Source organism: Entelurus aequoreus, linkage group LG16, assembly GCF_033978785.1.
Source record: "Entelurus aequoreus isolate RoL-2023_Sb linkage group LG16, RoL_Eaeq_v1.1, whole genome shotgun sequence".
Taxonomy (NCBI): domain Eukaryota; kingdom Metazoa; phylum Chordata; class Actinopteri; order Syngnathiformes; family Syngnathidae; genus Entelurus; species Entelurus aequoreus.
Genome location: NC_084746.1, coordinates 52,229,108 through 52,247,187, shown reverse-complemented (window position 1 = coordinate 52,247,187; position 18,080 = coordinate 52,229,108). Strand labels below are relative to the sequence as shown.

Here is an 18,080-nt window from a genome sequence, read left to right as displayed (position 1 = left end):
CTAGTTTAAAGTTATCTTCATTGAAAAGTACAGTGCTTTTCCTTCAAAAATAAGGACATTTACATGTGACCCCAAACTTTTGAACGGTAGTGTATATGTAAAGTTTGAAGTGTTCCTTGTAAACTTGACCTCAAAAAGCTCAGGATTTACAACATAAATAGGCAAACATGTACTGTATTCATGTTGTATAGCACACTAGGTGGCAGTAAAAGCACATTTTTGATTGATTGATTGAAACTTGTATTAGTAGATTGCACAGTACAGTACATATTCCGTACAATTGACCACTAAATGGTAACACCCCAATAAGTTTTTCAACTTGTTTAAGTCGGGGTCCATGTTAATCAATTCATGGTAAACACAAATTACTGTACTGTCATTCATGGAGAACTGCACTTTTTTTTAAAAGTTCACAATCAATCAATCAATGTATCTGCCGATGTAGTACTGTCATAGTTGTAAAAAAACAAAAAGCACTGATACAATAAAGAAGCCGATACCGATATGTGAAAATGCCAAATATCAGTGGATGGATCTTTATTACTCTTATGAAACATGGCAACTGCTTATGTCTGATAGTTGAAGGTTGTTTTTTTAAGTCATGCAAACCATTATTATCCGAAGTATTTATTTACATATATTACAGTAATTATTTTAGTATTTCAATTACATTTTTGGCGAAGTAACTATAAATAATGACTAATTAAAGGGGATTTCCCAAACAGGTTATGTCTAAGGTTAGTGTTGAGCTTAGGCTAAGCTTTATATTATGATTTGTTTTCTACATTTGGAACACTTCCTTGTGGTCTAGGTCCGTGTTTTTGGAGCCAAGGCACATTTTTTGCGTTGACAAAATGCGGAGGCACACCACCAGCAGACATCATTCAAAAACTAAACTCAGTTGACAGTAAAAAGTCGTTGTCGCAATTGTTGGATATGACTAAAGCATAACCAAGCATGCATCACTATAGCTCTTGTCTCAAAGTAGGTGTACTGTCACATCACGTCATGACTTATTTGGAGTTTTTTGCTGTTTTCCTGTGTGTAGTGTTTTACTTCTTGTCTTGCGCTCCTATTTTGGTGGCTTTTTCTCTTTTTTTTGGTATTTTCCTGTAGCAGTTTCATGTCTTCCTTTGAGCGATACTCCCCGCATCTACTTTGTTTTAGCAATCAAGAATATTTCAGTTGTTTTTATCCTTCTTTGTGGGGACATTGTTGATTGTCATGTCATGTTCGGATGTACATTGTGGACGCCGTCTTTGCTCCACAGTAAGTCTTTGCTGTCGTCCAGCATTCTGTTTTTGTTGACTTTGTAGCCAGTTCAGTTTTAGTTTGGTTCTGCATAGCCTTCCCTAAGCTTCAATGCCTTTTCTTAGGGGCACTCACCTTTTGTTGATTTTTGGTTTAAGCATTAGACACCTTTTTACCTGCACGCTGCCTCCCGCTGTTTCCGACATCTACAAAGCAATTAGCTACCTGCTGCCACCTACTGATATGGAAGAGTATTACACGGTTACTCTGCCGAGCTCTAGACAGCACCGACACTCAACAACAACACATCATTTGCAGACTACAATTACTGCTTTGCAAAAAATATTTTTAACCCAAATAGGTGAAATTAGATCATCTCCCACGGCACACCCGACTGTATCTCACGGCACACCAGACTGTATCTCACGGCACACCAGACTGTATCTCACGGCACACCCGACTGTATCTCACGGCACACCAGACTGTATCTCACGGCACACTAGTCGGTGCCGTTAATCAATTTATGGTAATTCATCTTATTTCTTTTATTTGTGTTTTATGGTCCTGGTATGTTTTCTCTTCTGTGATATGGATCCCCCTGGGTCTGAAGTTTATAAAAAAAATAAAATAATAATACTATACCGTTTATGGAAATATCCGCTGAAGTCACCAATTGTAAAAACGTCACAAATCCGTCACCCCTAAATCCTCCACTCGACACCTCCTCTCCTGACAGGCTAACCTCCTCCAACCTCCGAGGACAAAGCTACGAGCAATGGGAGACCGGGCTTTCTGCTCCGCTGCTCCCAGTCTGTGGAACGCTCTCCCTGACCACCTAAGGGCACCACAGACTGTGGATGCTTTTAAAAAAGGCTTAAAAACCCTTCTTTTTAAAAAAGCCTTTTTTTTTTTAGATATATGCTCACTAGTTCTAGCTATTAGGCTGTTCTAGTTTTTATTTTTATTATATATATATTTTTTTAATACACTGTAGCACTTTGAGGTTGTTTACTCAATGTAAAGTGCTTTTAATGTTACATTTCCAGGACTTGTTAAAGTACCAATGATTGTCACACACACACTAGGTGTGGCGAAATTTTTCTCTGCGTTTGACCCATCACCCTTGACCACCCCCCGGGTGGTGAGGGGAGCAGTGAGCAGCAGTACAGATCCCAAATACACACCAGTGGGTACCAGAAAAGTTGGGTTTTGCATAAAAGGTCCCCTATAAACCTAACTAACCCCCATCGTGATTTCTGCTCCATCTCCTCCTCCCAGAAGCACTTCCACGGCTGCATCGCCTGCCGCATCATCTACCGCTCCGACGAGCTCCACCCGCCCATCCTGCCGCCGCGGGCCGACCTGGCCGTGGGTTTGTACGGCCAGTGGGTCAGCCAGCGCTGCGAGGTGCGCCCGGAAGTCCTGTTCCTCACCCGCCACTTTGTGTTCCACGACAACAACCACACGTGGGAGGGCCACTACTACCACTTCTCTGACCCGGTGTGTAAGCACCCCACCTTCACCATCTACGCCCGCGGACGCTACAGCAGGGGGCTGCACTCCACGCGTGTCATGGGAGGCACCGACTTCGTCTTCAAAGGTGGGTCCAGACAAATGACGTCACTTTGTGGGCAGCATTTTACCAAAGCATCTAGCACAGGGGTCACCAACGTGGTGCCCGCGGGCACCAGGTAGCCCGTAAGGACCAGATGAGTAGCCCGCTGGCCTGTTCTAAAAATAGCTCAAATCGCAGCACTTACCAGTGAGCTGCCTCTATTTTTTAAATTGTATTTATTTACTAGCAAGCTGGTCTCACTTTGCCCGACATTTTTAATTCTAAGAGAGACAAAACTCAAATAGAATTTGAAAATCCAAGAAAATATTTTAAAGACTTGGTCTTCACTTGTTAAATAAATTCATTAATTGTTTTACTTTGCTTCTTATAACTTTCAGAAAGACAATTTTAGAGAAAAAATACAACCTTAAAAATGATTTTAGGATTTTTAAACACATATACCTTTTTACCTTTTAAATTCCTTCCTCTACTTTCCTGACAATTTAAATCAATGTTCAAGTAAATTAATTTTTTTATTGTAAAGAATAATAAATAAATTTTAACTTAATTCTTCATTTTAGCTTCTGTTTTTTCGACGAAGAATATTTGTGAAATATTTCTTCAAACTTATTATGATTAAAATTCAAAAAAATTATTCTGGCAAATCTAGAAAATCTGTAGAATCGAATTTAAATCTTATTTCAAAGTCTTTTGAATTTCTTTTAAAAAAATGTTTCTGGAAAATCTAGAAGAAATAATGATTTGTCTAGTTTGATCCAATTTGTTATATATTCTAACAAAGTGCAGATTTGATTTTAACCTATTTAAAACATGTCATCAAAATTCTAAAATTAATCTTAATCAGGAAAAATTACTAATGATGTTCCATAAATTATTTTTTTTATTTTTTCAAAAAGATTCGAATCAGCTAGTTTTTCTCTTCTTTTTTTCGGTTGAATTTTGAATTTTAAAGAGTCGAAATTCAATCAATCAATGTTTATTTATACAGCCCTAAATCACAAAAGTCTCATAAACTATGTTTCAAAATGTAATTGTCATTTTTTTCGTGTTTTCTCCTCTTTTAAACCGTTCAATTAAGTGTAAATATCATTAATTATTAATAATAACATAGAGTTAAAGGTAAATTGAGCAAATTGGCTATTTCTGGTAATTTATTGAAGTGTGTATCAAACTGGTAGCCCTTCGCATTAATCACTACCCAAGAAGTAGCTCTTGCTTTCAAAAAGGTTGGTGACCCCTGGACTAGCAGGTGTCAGTGAGGCTAAAGCAGGGGTGTCAAATCTAAAGCCCGGAAACCGGTTTTATCTGGCCCACATGATGACTTTGCAGCATATAAAAATGAGCTGCTTTTTTTTTTAACTAAAGAAACTGCTGTTCTAAATGTGTCCACTGGATGTCACAATAGCAATTCTGTTAGGCAAGCAAAGAGTTTATACACAGTAAAGGATGACTGTGGCTCCTCCTCAGGGGCGGTATAGCCGTGCCTGCAACTTGAGGGTTCCAGGTTCGATCCCCGCTTCCGCCATCCTAGTCACTGCCGTTGTGTCCTTGGGCAAGACACTTTATCCACCTGCTCCCAGTGCCACCCACACTGCTTTAAATGTAACTTAGATACTGGGTTTAAGTGCTTTGAGTCACTAGAGAAAAGCGCTATATAAATATAATTCACTTCACTTCCTCCTCCTCGACCCACATGGACCTTAAAACCTGCAGTTTTATGTCTTGTGCTTTGAACACATGACCACTTGGCACCCTCGCTGCCCCTAAATGTCTGTCAAACACAAGATAAGTCAACTTCATCCTTTTGAATAGTTTTTACCTCCGTGTCTTACGGTTTGTTGAGTTGCCACAGGATGGATACGTGGACGTGACAAAGGAGGTATTTCATCCCGAGAAGAGTTTACATGGTTTTTTCAATCCCAGAAAGACTGACTTAAAAACCGCTTAAGGCCCAAGCTGTTTGTTTACATGTTGTTTTTATTTCTCTTTGCTATTTGGGCTTATTGGACCCTAATTAGGATAAAAACTAAGAATCATCTTTTGATATGATGTACTTAGTCCATAAGTACACAAACGTGTACTTCATGTTTAGTGACATGCTAATTCTTATTTTTTCCAAATTCCATTGTATGTTATACTCTTCTGACACCACCAGATGGCAGTATAAGTGCCCACATAAGCGGCCATAAGAGCCCAATTCAGTAGTGTACACCATTGTGTAAATAAGAGCTAAAAGGTGTCCACGCATGTGGCCACTAAGCCTTTAGAGCAGGGGTGTCAAAGTCAAATGGACGGAGGGCCAAATAAAAAATTTAGCTACAAGCCGAGGGCCGGACTGTTCGAATGTTCATTGAAAAATTTTTAAATGACGCATATAGTCTAGTGAACCTAATTGAACCTACTGAAAACCTAACAAATATATTCCAATATGATCAGATAAATAAAGCAATATTTTCTTATGGCTCTGTCAGTAATCTTTAATTTTCAACAGACACAAAAGACAAATTTCCTTTATATAAAAATCCCCATAACATGAACATTAAATGAAAGAAACCGGTATTCAAGGCACCATCAGTAGCCTATATTTTCTATTTTAGCAAAAGTGGGCTAAATTTACTTCAAAGAAAAAAACAATAATAGCAATTTTCTATCATCCACTCAACTGAAATATTTTTAAAATATAATTAAATTGAAATACAATAAAATAAAGTGCAAAAATCTATAAATCAAAAACAACACTTTGTTTAAGGAGAAGTAACATGCAGTGAAAACAAATATTAAACTTTAACTTTTAAACTTGAATTGAGTAAAAACTCTAAATGTGTGATTGCACAGTAATGTTCACATTAAACCCCCCTCCTCCCTCCGTGGGAGGGAGGCGAGTTGGGTGCCCGAAACCCCCCGCTGGTTTCGGCCCGCCCCTTGGCGCGCGTGGCACGGCGGGCTCCGCGACCCGACGGCTGGCCCTCGTGGCTTGACGGCGGGCGCGTCCCGACGGGCCGCGCGTAGGGGTCAAACGCAGAAGTCTCTGGGCCTCGTGGTGAGGGGGTGGCCTGCGGGTTTCGGCCCGCTTGACCCCCCCGCTCCGCTTGGCGCGCGCGGAACATGACGGGTTCCGCCACCGACGCTCGGGCTGCAGCCCGACGGTGGTGCGGGCCCGGCGGTGACGCGCGGTTTGGGGAAACAAAGCAGAAGTCTCAGGGCCTCGGGGCCGGGTTTCGGCCCGCCCCCTTGGCGCGCGTGGCACGGCTGGCTCCGCGCCTGCCGGCCGAAGGGCTGCAGCCCTTCGGCCGGCAGGCGCGTCCCGGCGGGCCGCTCGCCCCCTTTCGGAACCTTGGACCGGCATCCGCTTGGTGCGTGTAAAAGATCTGCGGTCTAAAAAAAAAAAAAAAAAAAAAAAAAAAAAGATCTGCGGTCTGCGGGCCGGTTCTAATAATAAATCAAGATCATCCCAAGGGCCGTAAAAAACCTTCTCGCGGGCCGGATATGGCCCGCGGGCCTTGACTCTGACATATGTGCTTTAGAGGGTTTTAAAGTTGAGTCCTGAGACCAGCTCGTTGTGTTTTTGAAACTGCACCAATTTCCTCAGAATTCCCAACAAGCTTGAAGTGTTTTGTCCAGAGGATTAGTTGTGATTTGTACATTTTTGGCCAAAGTAATCAACCTGGAGTTGCCTTTATTTTGAAGTTATCATGCCGTGATTTGACCACTTGGGAGTAGATTTTCCTCCATGTGGCCCCTGAACTCAAATGACTGACACCCCTGGGCTAAAGGGATTGTTAAGATATGTTGTGATTAGAGATGTCCGATAATGGCTTTTTTGCCGATATTGTCCAACTCTTAATTACCGATTCCGATATCAACCGATACACCGTACTTTTTGGACTATAAGTCGCAGTTTTTTTTCATAGTTTGGCCGGGGGTGCGACTTATACTCAGGAGCGACTTATGTGTGAAATGATTAACACATTAATGTAAAATATGAAATAATATTATTGATCTCATTCACGTAAGAGACTAGACGTATAAGATTTCATGGGATTTAGCGATTAGGAGTGACAGATTGTTTGGTAAACGTATAGCATGTTCTATATGTTATAGTTATTTGAATGACTCTTACCATAATATGTTACGTTAACATAGCAGTTGGTTATTTATGCCTCATATAACGTACACTTATTCAGCCTGTTGTTCACTATTCTTTAGACATTTTAAATTGTCTTTCAAATGTCTATTCTTGGTGTTGGATTTTATCAAATACATTTCCCCCAAAAAATGCGACTTATACTCCAGTGCGACTTATATGTTTTTTTCCTTCTTTATTATGCATTTTCAGCCGGTGCGACTTATACTCCGGAAAATACGGTATACAGTGGTGGAATTAACACATTATGCCTCATTTTGTTGTGATGCCCCGCTGGATGCATTAAACAAGGTTTTCCAAAATAAATCAACTCAAGTTATGGGAAAAAAGTGCCAACATGGCACTGCCATATTTATTATTGAAGTCACAAAGTGCAATATTTTTTTTAACATGCCTCAAAACAGCAGCTTGGAATTTGGGACATGCTCTCCCTGAGAGAGCATGAGGAGGTTGGGGTGGGGGGAGGGGGGGTAAGAGGTAGTGGGGGTGTATATTGTAGCGTCCCGGAAGAGTTAGTGCTGCAAGGGATTCTGGGTATTTGTTCTGTTGTTTACAATGTGTTACGGTGCGGATGTTCTCCCGAAATGTGTTTGTCATTCTTGTTTGGTGTGGGTTCACAGTGTGGCGCATGTTTGTAACAGTGTTAAAGTTGTTTATACGGTCACCCTCAGTGTGACCTGTATGGCTGTTGACCAAGTATGCCTTGCATTCACTTGTGTGTGTGAAAAGCCGTAGATATTATGTGATTGGACCGGCATGCAAAGGCAGTGCCTTTAAGGCACGCCCCCAATATTGTTGTCTGGGTGCAAATTGGGAGAATGGTTGCCCCAGGAGATTTTCGGGGGGGGGGCAATGAAATTTGGGAGTCTGCTGGGAAAATGGGGAGGGTTGGCAAGTATGACTGTACTCTGTACTTCTCCCTACATCCGTGTACCACTCCGTACAGCGGCGTTTTAAAAAGTCATACATTTTACTTTTTGAAACCGATACCGATAATTTCCGATATTACGTTTTAAAGCATTTATCGGACATCTCTAATGGTGATGCAAGTAGCAGCAATGAAGTCAACCACTTTGCTTGTGTCTCGCAGTCAACCACATGCGGGTCACGCCCATGGACTTGGCGACCACCTCGCTCCTCAACGTCTTCAACGGCAACGAGTGCGGCGTGGAGCGCTCGTGGCAGGCGGGCGTGGAGCAGGACGTGACGGCGACCAACGGCTGCGTGGCGCTGGGCATCCGCCTGCCCCACACCGAGTACGAGCTCTTCCGCATGGAGCAGGACGCCAAAGGACGCTACCTGCTCTTCAACGGCCAGCGGCCCAGCGACGGCTCCAGCCCGGATCGCCCGGAGAAGCGGGCCACTTCCTACCAGCTGCCGCTGGTGCAGTGCTCCGCCAGCAGTCAGTCGCCGGGACGCGCCGACGACGGAGACACGTCTCTGCGTCTCGGTAACGGCGGCGACGGACGTCACCGAGGAGCCGGGGCGTGTGTCATGGCCGCTCTTGTTGCTTTACGCTGGAACTGGCAGCACTAAAAGTTGACTAGATGTCCTGTCACTGACGCGCTACCTGCACTGGTTCTACTTGGGAACACACCAGAACCTTTGGAGTGGAGAACAAATCTACTCTTCTTCTTAAGAGGAAGGATTTTACAACTCTCCAAACTCCAGGAGCCAAAGACTTCTTAGGGAAAAAAAACTGCACTTTAGCGTGAACAAAAAAGCTCAACTCTAATAAGAAATCTGATGTCAGCGCATTTACCTTAAAATAGGATCTTTATGGAAATTGAAATATTAAATGGGCTTTATATTCAGGCACCAAAGTAACCTGTCAAAGTTTTTCAGATAAAGTGAAATACCGTATTTTTTCGGAGTACAAGTCGCTCTGGAGTATAAGTCGCACCGGCCGAAAATGCATAAGAAGGAAAAGAACATAAGTTGCATATTTTGGGGAAAGTTATTTGATAAAACCCAACACCAAGAATAGATATTTGAAAAGCAATTTAGAATAAAGACAGGCTGAATAAGTGTACGTTATATGAGGCATAAATAACCAACTGCTATGTTAACGTAACATATTATGGTAAGAGTCATTCAAATAACTATAACATATAGAACATGCTATACGTTTACCAAACAATCTGTCACTCCTAATCGCTAAATCCCATGAAATCTTATACGTCTAGTCTCTTACGTCAATGACATCAATAATATTATTGGATATTTTACACTGTTAATTTCACACATAAGTCGCTCCTGAGTATAAGTTGCAAACTATGAAAAAAACTGTGACTTATAGTCAGAAAAATACGGTAGTGACATTTTTAATGAAGCATTGATATTTTGTGCTCCTGAGCTACAATAAAGCAATTTATCCTTTTAAAATGGATTTGTACTTTTCTCTTGTCCAGCGGAACTTTCCCTTTTGAGCTGAAGTTGAAGCAAAAGAACTGGGAACTGTTATGGAACAAAACTTGTTTTTCATTTTTATTTTTTCATTGCTTTAATATCATGGGACAGGATTTAAAGAATGGTGACCCATTTCAGTCAGTACTTGCCTCCGAGGGAATAAAGATTTGTATATAATATAAAGTCTGCATTGGTGGGTAAAGTAGAGACAAATGTACAAGAAGAAGGAGGCACCGTTATATCCCCGACTGGACGTGAACATTCCGAGAGAAGTAGAAACTACAAAGGGGGAACAAAGTGATCCGGTGAAGATGGAAGTTCTGGTTTTGTTTAAAAGCTTTAAAACAACAATTTACGTGACTGTTAACATTTTTCATTCCAAATAAAACACGAGAGTATCAATCAATGCTTGTGGTTATTTTTCACTTCCATGACCGTTTACAACGTTGATGTCCTGTCACAACCCAGCTGTCAAAAAAAAAAAAGGGAGCAAGTCGCTTTTTTGTCGCCTTCCTTTCTTGTGCGCTAACCGTGTGAGTAAAAGGGCGGCGCCTTGCGATGATGCAATACACGTGTGTTCACTGTCGGCCACACTAGCAGTGATATGGCAAACGTCAACGCAAAGACTTCTCGCTGTTTTTTTTTTTTTTCCAGGCTTATCTCGAGGGCGCAGCAGCCGCTAGGCTACAAGATGAACTTCCCTAGGAAGAATCCCATGAAGATGGCGGCTATGACCACCAGGAGGGACGGCAGGGAGGCGGAGCCGGCCTCTCGGCCCAGGAGGCCGGCGGTGTTGGACGTGGCGTGATCCGAGCGCGCCATCTTCCTCATCCTGGTGCCGTCGTCCTGTGAGGACAAGCAGAGCGCCGTCAAGTACCGACCCCGACCTTCCTGTCGGGTATGTGGCGGTCTGACCTTTAGTTGCCGGTTCTCATCAGCGAGCTTGTTCATCTCACTCTGCAGCCGCTTGCACTTCTCCATCACCTTCTTCATCTCCGTGTCGTCCAGGAGGGCGGCAGCTGAAGTGGCGGTGGGCGCGGCGGCTGCGGACGGCTCGGATTTGGCCGAGTTCATCACGGAGGCAGCTTTGCTCGTCTCCACGTCGTTCTGCAAGACAGAGGAAACTCTGCATCACACTTATCACATCTTCACTCTGCATCACACTTATCACATCTTCACTCTACATCACACTTATCACATCTTCACTCTACATCACACTTATCACATCTTCACTCTACATCACACTTATCACATCTTCACTCTACATCACACTTATCACATCTTCACTCTACATCACACTTATCACATCTTCACTCTACATCACACTTATCACATCTTCACTCTACATCACACTTATCACATCTTCACTCTACATCACACTTATCACATCTTCACTCTACATCACACTTATCACATCTTCACTCTACATCACACTTATCACATCTTCACTCTACATCACACTTATCACATCTTCACTCTACATCACACTTATCACATCTTCGGGGGGGGGAAATGCTACATTGAGTCATCAGGTGTTTTACTAAATCTAACATTGGCAATAAATGCTGTAGTTTCAATTAACACTAGAGATGTCCAATAATGGCTTTTTTGCCGATATCCGATATTGTCCAACTCTTAATTACCGATTGCGATATCAACCGATACTGATATATACCGCATTTTTCAGAGTATAAATCGCTCCTGAGTATAAGTCGCACTGGCCGAAAATGCATAATAAAGAAGGAAAAAAACATAAGTCACACTGGAGTACAAGTATGGCGTCACATTAGTACCAAAAATCCAAGCGCGTAAAAACTGTTATCGCGCGCTGATTCTCCACTTCGTCTGCACGCTGTCTCGGTCTGTGCGTTGTCATGTTTCATTTTGGTACTTTGGGGGCGGGCATGCTTAGACCGCCCCTTCTTTCTGATTGGCTTTGAGCAATCAGAAGGGCGGGTCATCGTCAATATGTATCAAGATTTACGGAGGAAGAAGTGGATCAAAAAATGTTGGCTGAAAAAGAGGTAAGTTATTGAACTGCTTTGGAGTGATTGTAAGGGTACTATTACTAAAAATAATGATAATACATTTTTATTTATAAAGCACTTTTCATACATTTAAAATGCAGCTTAAAGTGCTTTACATAGTTAAAAACTAAATGAGAAATAACACCCACACCCCATGAAGACAGTCAAACATGTACATAAAAATAAACAAACAACAATAATAATAACAACACAATGACAATAGCCAATCACAGGAAGCCTCTGGACGTGGAGATCCAGAGGGCTCTTTGAGGAAACACTAGATGATCAAATAAATGGATTAAAAATAATTCATCAGGTAAAAGTCCAAAAATAATAGGAAATAAGATAAGATATAATCAAACATAAAAATAAACTACAATATGAAAAACTATAAAATAAAATAAAATACAATAAAAACTGAAATATAAATATAATAAGACCATATAAAAATAAGCTAAGATATGATAAAACATAAAAATAACTAATACTAATAGAATAATCCTGCACATTGGGCCTAATATTTGTGTAGTAAAGTGGTTTTTGAATTCGAGCAATGTAATCTGAAAGATGTTTAAAATATCAACAATTAATGTTAATATTTTTGAAACAATATACTTCTCATAACATGAGTATCTGTGTGCATGAGAGAGTGGAAAGAAAAGCATTGCTATAGTTTCACTTCATCTGCCTTTTTTTACAACCTACTTGAAGTTGTATTTGTCTTTTTCTTGTTTTTTTTCAAAGCCAATCAGAAAGAAGGGGCGGTCTAAGCATGCCCGCCCCCAAAGTACCAAAATGAAACATGACAGCGCACAGACCGAGACAGCACGCACACGAAGTGGAGAATCAGCGTGCGATAACAGTTTTTACGCGCTTGGATTTTTGGTACTAATGTGACGCCATATATAAGTCACATTTTTTGGGGGAAATGTATTTGATAAAAGCCAACACCAAGAATAGACATTTGAAAGGCAATTTAAAATAAATAATAGTGAACAACAGGCTGAATAAGTGTACGTTATATGAGGCATAAATAACCAACTGCTATGTTAACCTCACATATTATGGTAAGAGTCATTCAAATAACTATAACATATAGAACATGCTATACGTTTACCAAACAATCTGTCACTCCTAATCGCTAAAAGAGTTAGTGCTGCAAGGGGTTCTGGGTATTTGTTATGTTATGCGAATGTGTTTGTCACTCTTTTTGGTGTGGGTTCACAGTGTGGCGCATATTTGTAACAGTGTTACAGTTGTTTATACGGTCACCCTCAGTGTGACCTGTATGGCTGTTGACCAAGTATGAATTGCATTCACTTGTGTGTGTGAAAAACCGTAGATATTATGTGATTGGGCCGGCATGCAAAGGCAGTGTTTTTAAGGCACGCCCCCAATATTGTTGTCTGGGTGGAAATCGGGAGAAATTGGGGAGAATGGTTGCCCCGGGAGATTATCGGGAGGGGCACTGGAATTCGGGAGTCTCCCGAAAATGGGGAGGGTTGGCAAGTATGACTGGGAGACGCAACTGCTCTGTACTTCTCCCTACGGCCGTGTACCACTCCGTACAGCGGCGTTTTAAAAAGTCATACATTTTACTTTATGAAACCGATACCGATAATTTCCGATATTACATTTTAAAGCATTTATCGCCTGATAATATCAACAGTGCGATATTATCGGACATCTCTAATCAACACCATAAGATGGCAGTAGCTGCACGTGTAGCTCAGAGTGGTTCATATAGCTCCACACATGAGGACATACCTACTCGGTAGGTTGTGAGTTCAACCCCCGGTCGAGTCATACCAAAGACTATAAAAATGGGAGCCATTACCTCCCTGCTTGGCACTCAGCATCAAGGGTTGGAATTGGGGGTTAAATCAGCAAAAATGATTCCCGGGCGCGGCCACCGCTGCTGCTCACTGCTCCCCTCACCTCCCAGGGGGTGAACAAGGGGATGGGTCAAATGCAGAGGACACCTAGTGTGTGTGTGACTATCATTGGTACTTGAACATCCCAATACTAATGCAGTTGTCACAAGTACAAGTGGTTCTGGTGCTGCTCGGTTCACATACTTCTAAATGATCATGTGGTCAAAGACAGCCTCGTTTTCTTTCCCACTTTCTCATGCACTCCCAATAATTATTCAAGGTAAAGCTGGACGTTGTTTTGGAGTTCATTGCCGGCTCTAATTGGAGCATTGACAGGATTGAAGCTCTTAATGTCCTCCTGGGGCATCCGTAGTGTTTAGGTGTGCTTCGTACCATTTTATTGTTTTCACAAGGCAGCTCGAAGACGCATCTTAACTTGGAATCCATGAGGTCATCGGGTTTTGCGTCTTTCCACTGAAAAAGAAAAGTGCAAATGTGAAAGTTCATCACTTCTGTTATCTTTGGGAATGTGTTGGTCACGAGAGACAAAAAAGTCACTTTCAAACCACCAGGAAGTGACAAATATGTGCCCAAAATAATGCAAAGTATGTTTTGCCCGAGCTTGTACTGCCCTCTAGTGGACAAACACAGCCAAACAACACCAAGAAGGACATGTTTCTCACCAAAGAGTCCATGTCAGACGTGCTGGATGGAGCAAAAATACTCTGCACCATAAATTTGTGTTTACTTTTCTCGTTGGGGTCATAGTCGAAAGGCTGCAGCATAACTGTGGAGGACAAACAAAGTTTCTTTAGTCACTCATTGCGTTCAAATATTTGATGCAAATGTAACTTCTTAATGTTAATCGTGTTCCTAGAGACTTTTTATGAGCATCATCCCTCGCTTGCCATGCAGAAAAGGCCTCCTTGCTCATCAACATGATGCCTTGCTCATCAACATGATGCCTTGCTCATCAACATGATGCCTTGCTCATCAACATGATATGTGCAGCCATCAGTGGGTGAATGTGGGAAATAGTGGCAAAGCGCTTGGAGTTCCTTAAAAAGGTAGAAAAGCGCTATACAAGTACGACCCATTTACCATTTACATAAGGCCACCCCACTGTGTCAAATAAAAATAGGGGGTGGGGGGGGATAAGCATGCTTCACTACACATCTTAAAATACATGGGGTCCCTGCAGGTTTCAACAAGTCCAATTTAAGACTTTTTAAGACCAAAAAATGAAAATAATGTGAGACCATTTCCCAGCCACACAAACAAAAAGCCATAAAGGAAAATTAGAGGCCCAGAATGACTGCTATTATTTTGTGGTGTGGATGGTTATAACAAGTTTGATCAAGTGAAAATAGTCGAACAGAACAATCATAAGTATGACAAACACTGTTGTGAAGCTGACTGAGTCTGCGCCTTGTCATTGTGTGGAGATGAGTTTGGAATGGCCATAGGGGTCCATCGATGTGTATATACTAGGGGTGTAGCGGTACACAGAAATGTTGGTTCGGTACGTACCTCGGTTTAGAGGTCACGGTTCGGTTCATTTTCAGTACAGTAAGAAAACAACAAAATATACATTTTTGGGTTATTTATTTACCAAATTTGCAAAATCTTCCACCAAAAATATTTTTCTTAGTGGAATATTTGATGTGAAGTAATGGGAACCTTGGATAGGTCAATAATTCATAATAACATTGATTTTGATTCAATATTATGTTTTGAGCAATGACAGTTTGAAAGAAAAAAAAGCAGCTTTGTTTTATTAGTCAACATTGCAACTTTTTCTAAATGACATTTAACCTTTAAGCTTTTTTATTTCACTTTTGTTATGTTTTTGTTGATTTGAATAGTATTTCTAGAATGTGCCGTGGGCCTTTAAAATATTAGCTGTGGGCCGCAAATGGCCTCCGGGGCACACTTTTGACACCCCTGCTATAGATAATAAAAAACTAAATGTGATAAATCTATGGATAAAAAGCAGAGCCTGGCGACGCATGCGCGTTTATCATAACTCTCTCTGTCTCTGCCCCTCCCTCACGGGTGCTGCTGCGTGCACAATATGTTTTGTTTTCAACCCCTTCTTAACCCTGAACGTACATTGAAAATACACGCAACCCTAACTCAAAATGCCGGACATTTGAGGCATTTAAGAAACTCCGCCCTGACAGCTCCGCAAAAGAGGACATGTCCGGTGAAAAGAGGACGTATGGTCAGTCTATCGTAGCCTGTTAGCTGTTAGCATGCCATGTGTTGTGCCTCGGTGTGCATTATTTACACAACGTGCGTTACGCTACTTAATATGTCCGTGTGGAAACTCGTTCGGTGCACCTCCGAACCGGACCCCCCGTACCGAAACGGTTCAATACAAATACACGTACCGTTACACCCCTAGTGGTTACACATCATCTTGGGACGGCATACCACGGCATTAGTTTTAAGCTAGCTACGGTAAGAGGTAAACTGGCTTTTGCATCAGCAGCTGACTGGGCCGACAGTCTGTAAAGTATTAGCCCACATTTCATGTGTTGTTTGTAGTTGTAAGAACCAGCATGACGTGCTGATATCATTAACAATGTTGTATCGACTCACTGGATGGGCAGTAAGAGTTGTGTGTTTGGTCCAGCTGGCCAGGGATGTTTTTTCAAGTGGACTTTGAGTAAGTAAGCACACCATTTATGTCTGCATGTCATGGCTCCAATGTCCACATTGATGTGTCTTATCGTGCCGTCGTCTGCGGACAGGCCACCAAATGTGTAGTTAAGCCTCTGTTGTCCTTATATGAACAAACACTAAATATATTTGACCAATGACGCATCATCACTGCCATATTAACCCAAAATAAAACATGATGAGTTTTGATAATTGTATTAATTTCTCTTTTTTTTAATCTATTCTTAAGTGTCTTAAAGGATTAGTACCTGATGTATGTGTAAAAAATACAAAGATACAGTCGGGAAGGAGTGCGGACTTACAACCTACTCAGTGGCTTAGTGGTTAGAGTGTCCGCCCTGAGATCGGTAGGTCGTGAGTTCAAACCCTGGCCGAGTCATACCAAAGACTATAAAAATGGGAGCCATTACCTCCCTGCTTGGCACTCAGCATCAAGGGATGGAATTGGGGGTTAAATCCCCAAAATGATTCACGGGTGCTGCTCACAAGGGGAACAAGGGGATGGGTCAAATGCAGAGGACACATTTTACCACACCTAGAGTGTGTCACAATCATTGGTACTTTAACTTAAAGTTCAAGTTAAAGTTTAACTTGAACTTGAACTGTAGAGTGAGAAGGTGCCGGACGACTCTGCGTTCTCAGTGAAGGCCTCACATCTGTGGAACTCTTTGCCACTGGAGTTGAAGTCACAGTTGGACATTCAACTTTTCTCCACAAAACTGAAAAAGTGGCTTAAAACCTCTAAAGGCTTAGTGGCCACATGCGTGGACAGCACCTTTTAGCTCTTATTTCCAAAATTGTGTACACTACTAGGGATGATACTCGAAACCGGTTTTCCCGGTTGTTTGATAAGAAAAGAACCGAGTCCTCGGACTCGAATCCCTTTTTGAGAACCGGTACCCGTTATCGAGACCACTATAGTAAAGGAAAAGAGTTGATTCTTTATTCGAATCCCGTCCCGACCAGAAATGCTCCGTGGGACATCACAATAAATGACGTCATGTAGCTCAGTCATTAGGCGCAGATAGCGAAAGCAGGAAAACAATGGACGGGAAAAAGCGCTCCAAGGTGTAATAAAGTTCAAAACAAAAGCTATAATCCATCGAATAACTTTACTGAGAGATTTGAGCAGGGTAAAACACATGACCAACACTTTTACGACCCACCGGAAACATAGCAACCAGGCTAGCAACGCACCTCCTTTACGGCAGCTGTCACAACGTTCTTAAAACAACCGCAGCACATACATATATATACAACACCGCAGCACATACATATATATACAACACTGCAGCACATACATATATATACAACACTGCAGCACATACATATATATACAACACTGCAGCACATACATATATATACAACACTGCAGCACATACATATATATACAACATATATGACACCGCAGCACATACATATATATACAACACCGCAGCACATACATATATATACAACACTGCAGCACATACATATATATACAACATATATGACACCGCAGCACATACATATATATACAACACTGCAGCACATACATATATATACAACATATCTCCCTTTTTTAACTTTTGTTTTTCTTTCCTTGTAAACGTTACAAAATCACACTGTAGATGTGTTGTCTGTCTAATTATAAATAATGCAGACGAGGCGTGTTGGCTGAGTTCTTGACGTTTACTTTCACAGCGTGGCAACATGCAACACTTTTCAGGGCTACCGCGCATGCTCGTCACTCCCGTTGCATGATGGGTAGTGTAGTTGTTATATTCCCTAGCTCATAACATTTTTCCCCCATAAAGAAATAATGTTAACTCAATAAAGTGTATCTCTTTTTTTAGCTTTAACTTTTCATTTTTTAGCATTGTAACCACATTTGCAAACAACTTTTCTCTTCATAGAATTTTCTTTCAATAAAGAAATAAAGTGCAAAAATGTCAAAGCATCATAACAAACAGTTATGTCAAATAGCAGCAGAAGTGCACTTTTTGGAGAGCTGTATTATTTTCAGTTTTGTGCCCAAGGGACTGATTTTATTTAACACTATATTATTATTTATACACCTATAGTGATCACAGAGACAGCTTGTTTTTGTGTTACTGTATATATTTGTTTTTCTG

At 41.4% G+C, this 18,080-nt stretch overlaps 2 protein-coding genes across 2 annotated transcripts in view; one reads left to right on the top strand and one right to left on the bottom strand.

The window, feature by feature from the left end:
• Positions 1-9,782, top strand: part of LOC133631178 (protein APCDD1-like) — a 39,646-nt gene extending 29,864 nt beyond the window's left edge. Inside the window, exons 4-5 of the mRNA XM_062023303.1 lie at positions 2,530-2,851; positions 8,062-9,782. Coding sequence (XP_061879287.1) covers positions 2,530-2,851; positions 8,062-8,507 — 768 coding nt within the window. The 3' untranslated portion in view covers positions 8,508-9,782. The remainder of the gene's footprint in view (positions 1-2,529; positions 2,852-8,061) is intronic.
• The window catches only part of vapal (VAMP (vesicle-associated membrane protein)-associated protein A, like), a 36,141-nt gene continuing 27,506 nt past the window's right edge, over positions 9,446-18,080 (bottom strand). Inside the window, exons 3-6 of the mRNA XM_062023304.1 lie at positions 13,965-14,068; positions 13,675-13,755; positions 10,296-10,487; positions 9,446-10,226 (exon numbers count right to left, since the gene is read on the bottom strand). Of these exons, the coding sequence (XP_061879288.1) occupies positions 10,065-10,226; positions 10,296-10,487; positions 13,675-13,755; positions 13,965-14,068 (539 nt within the window). The 3' untranslated portion in view covers positions 9,446-10,064. The remainder of the gene's footprint in view (positions 10,227-10,295; positions 10,488-13,674; positions 13,756-13,964; positions 14,069-18,080) is intronic.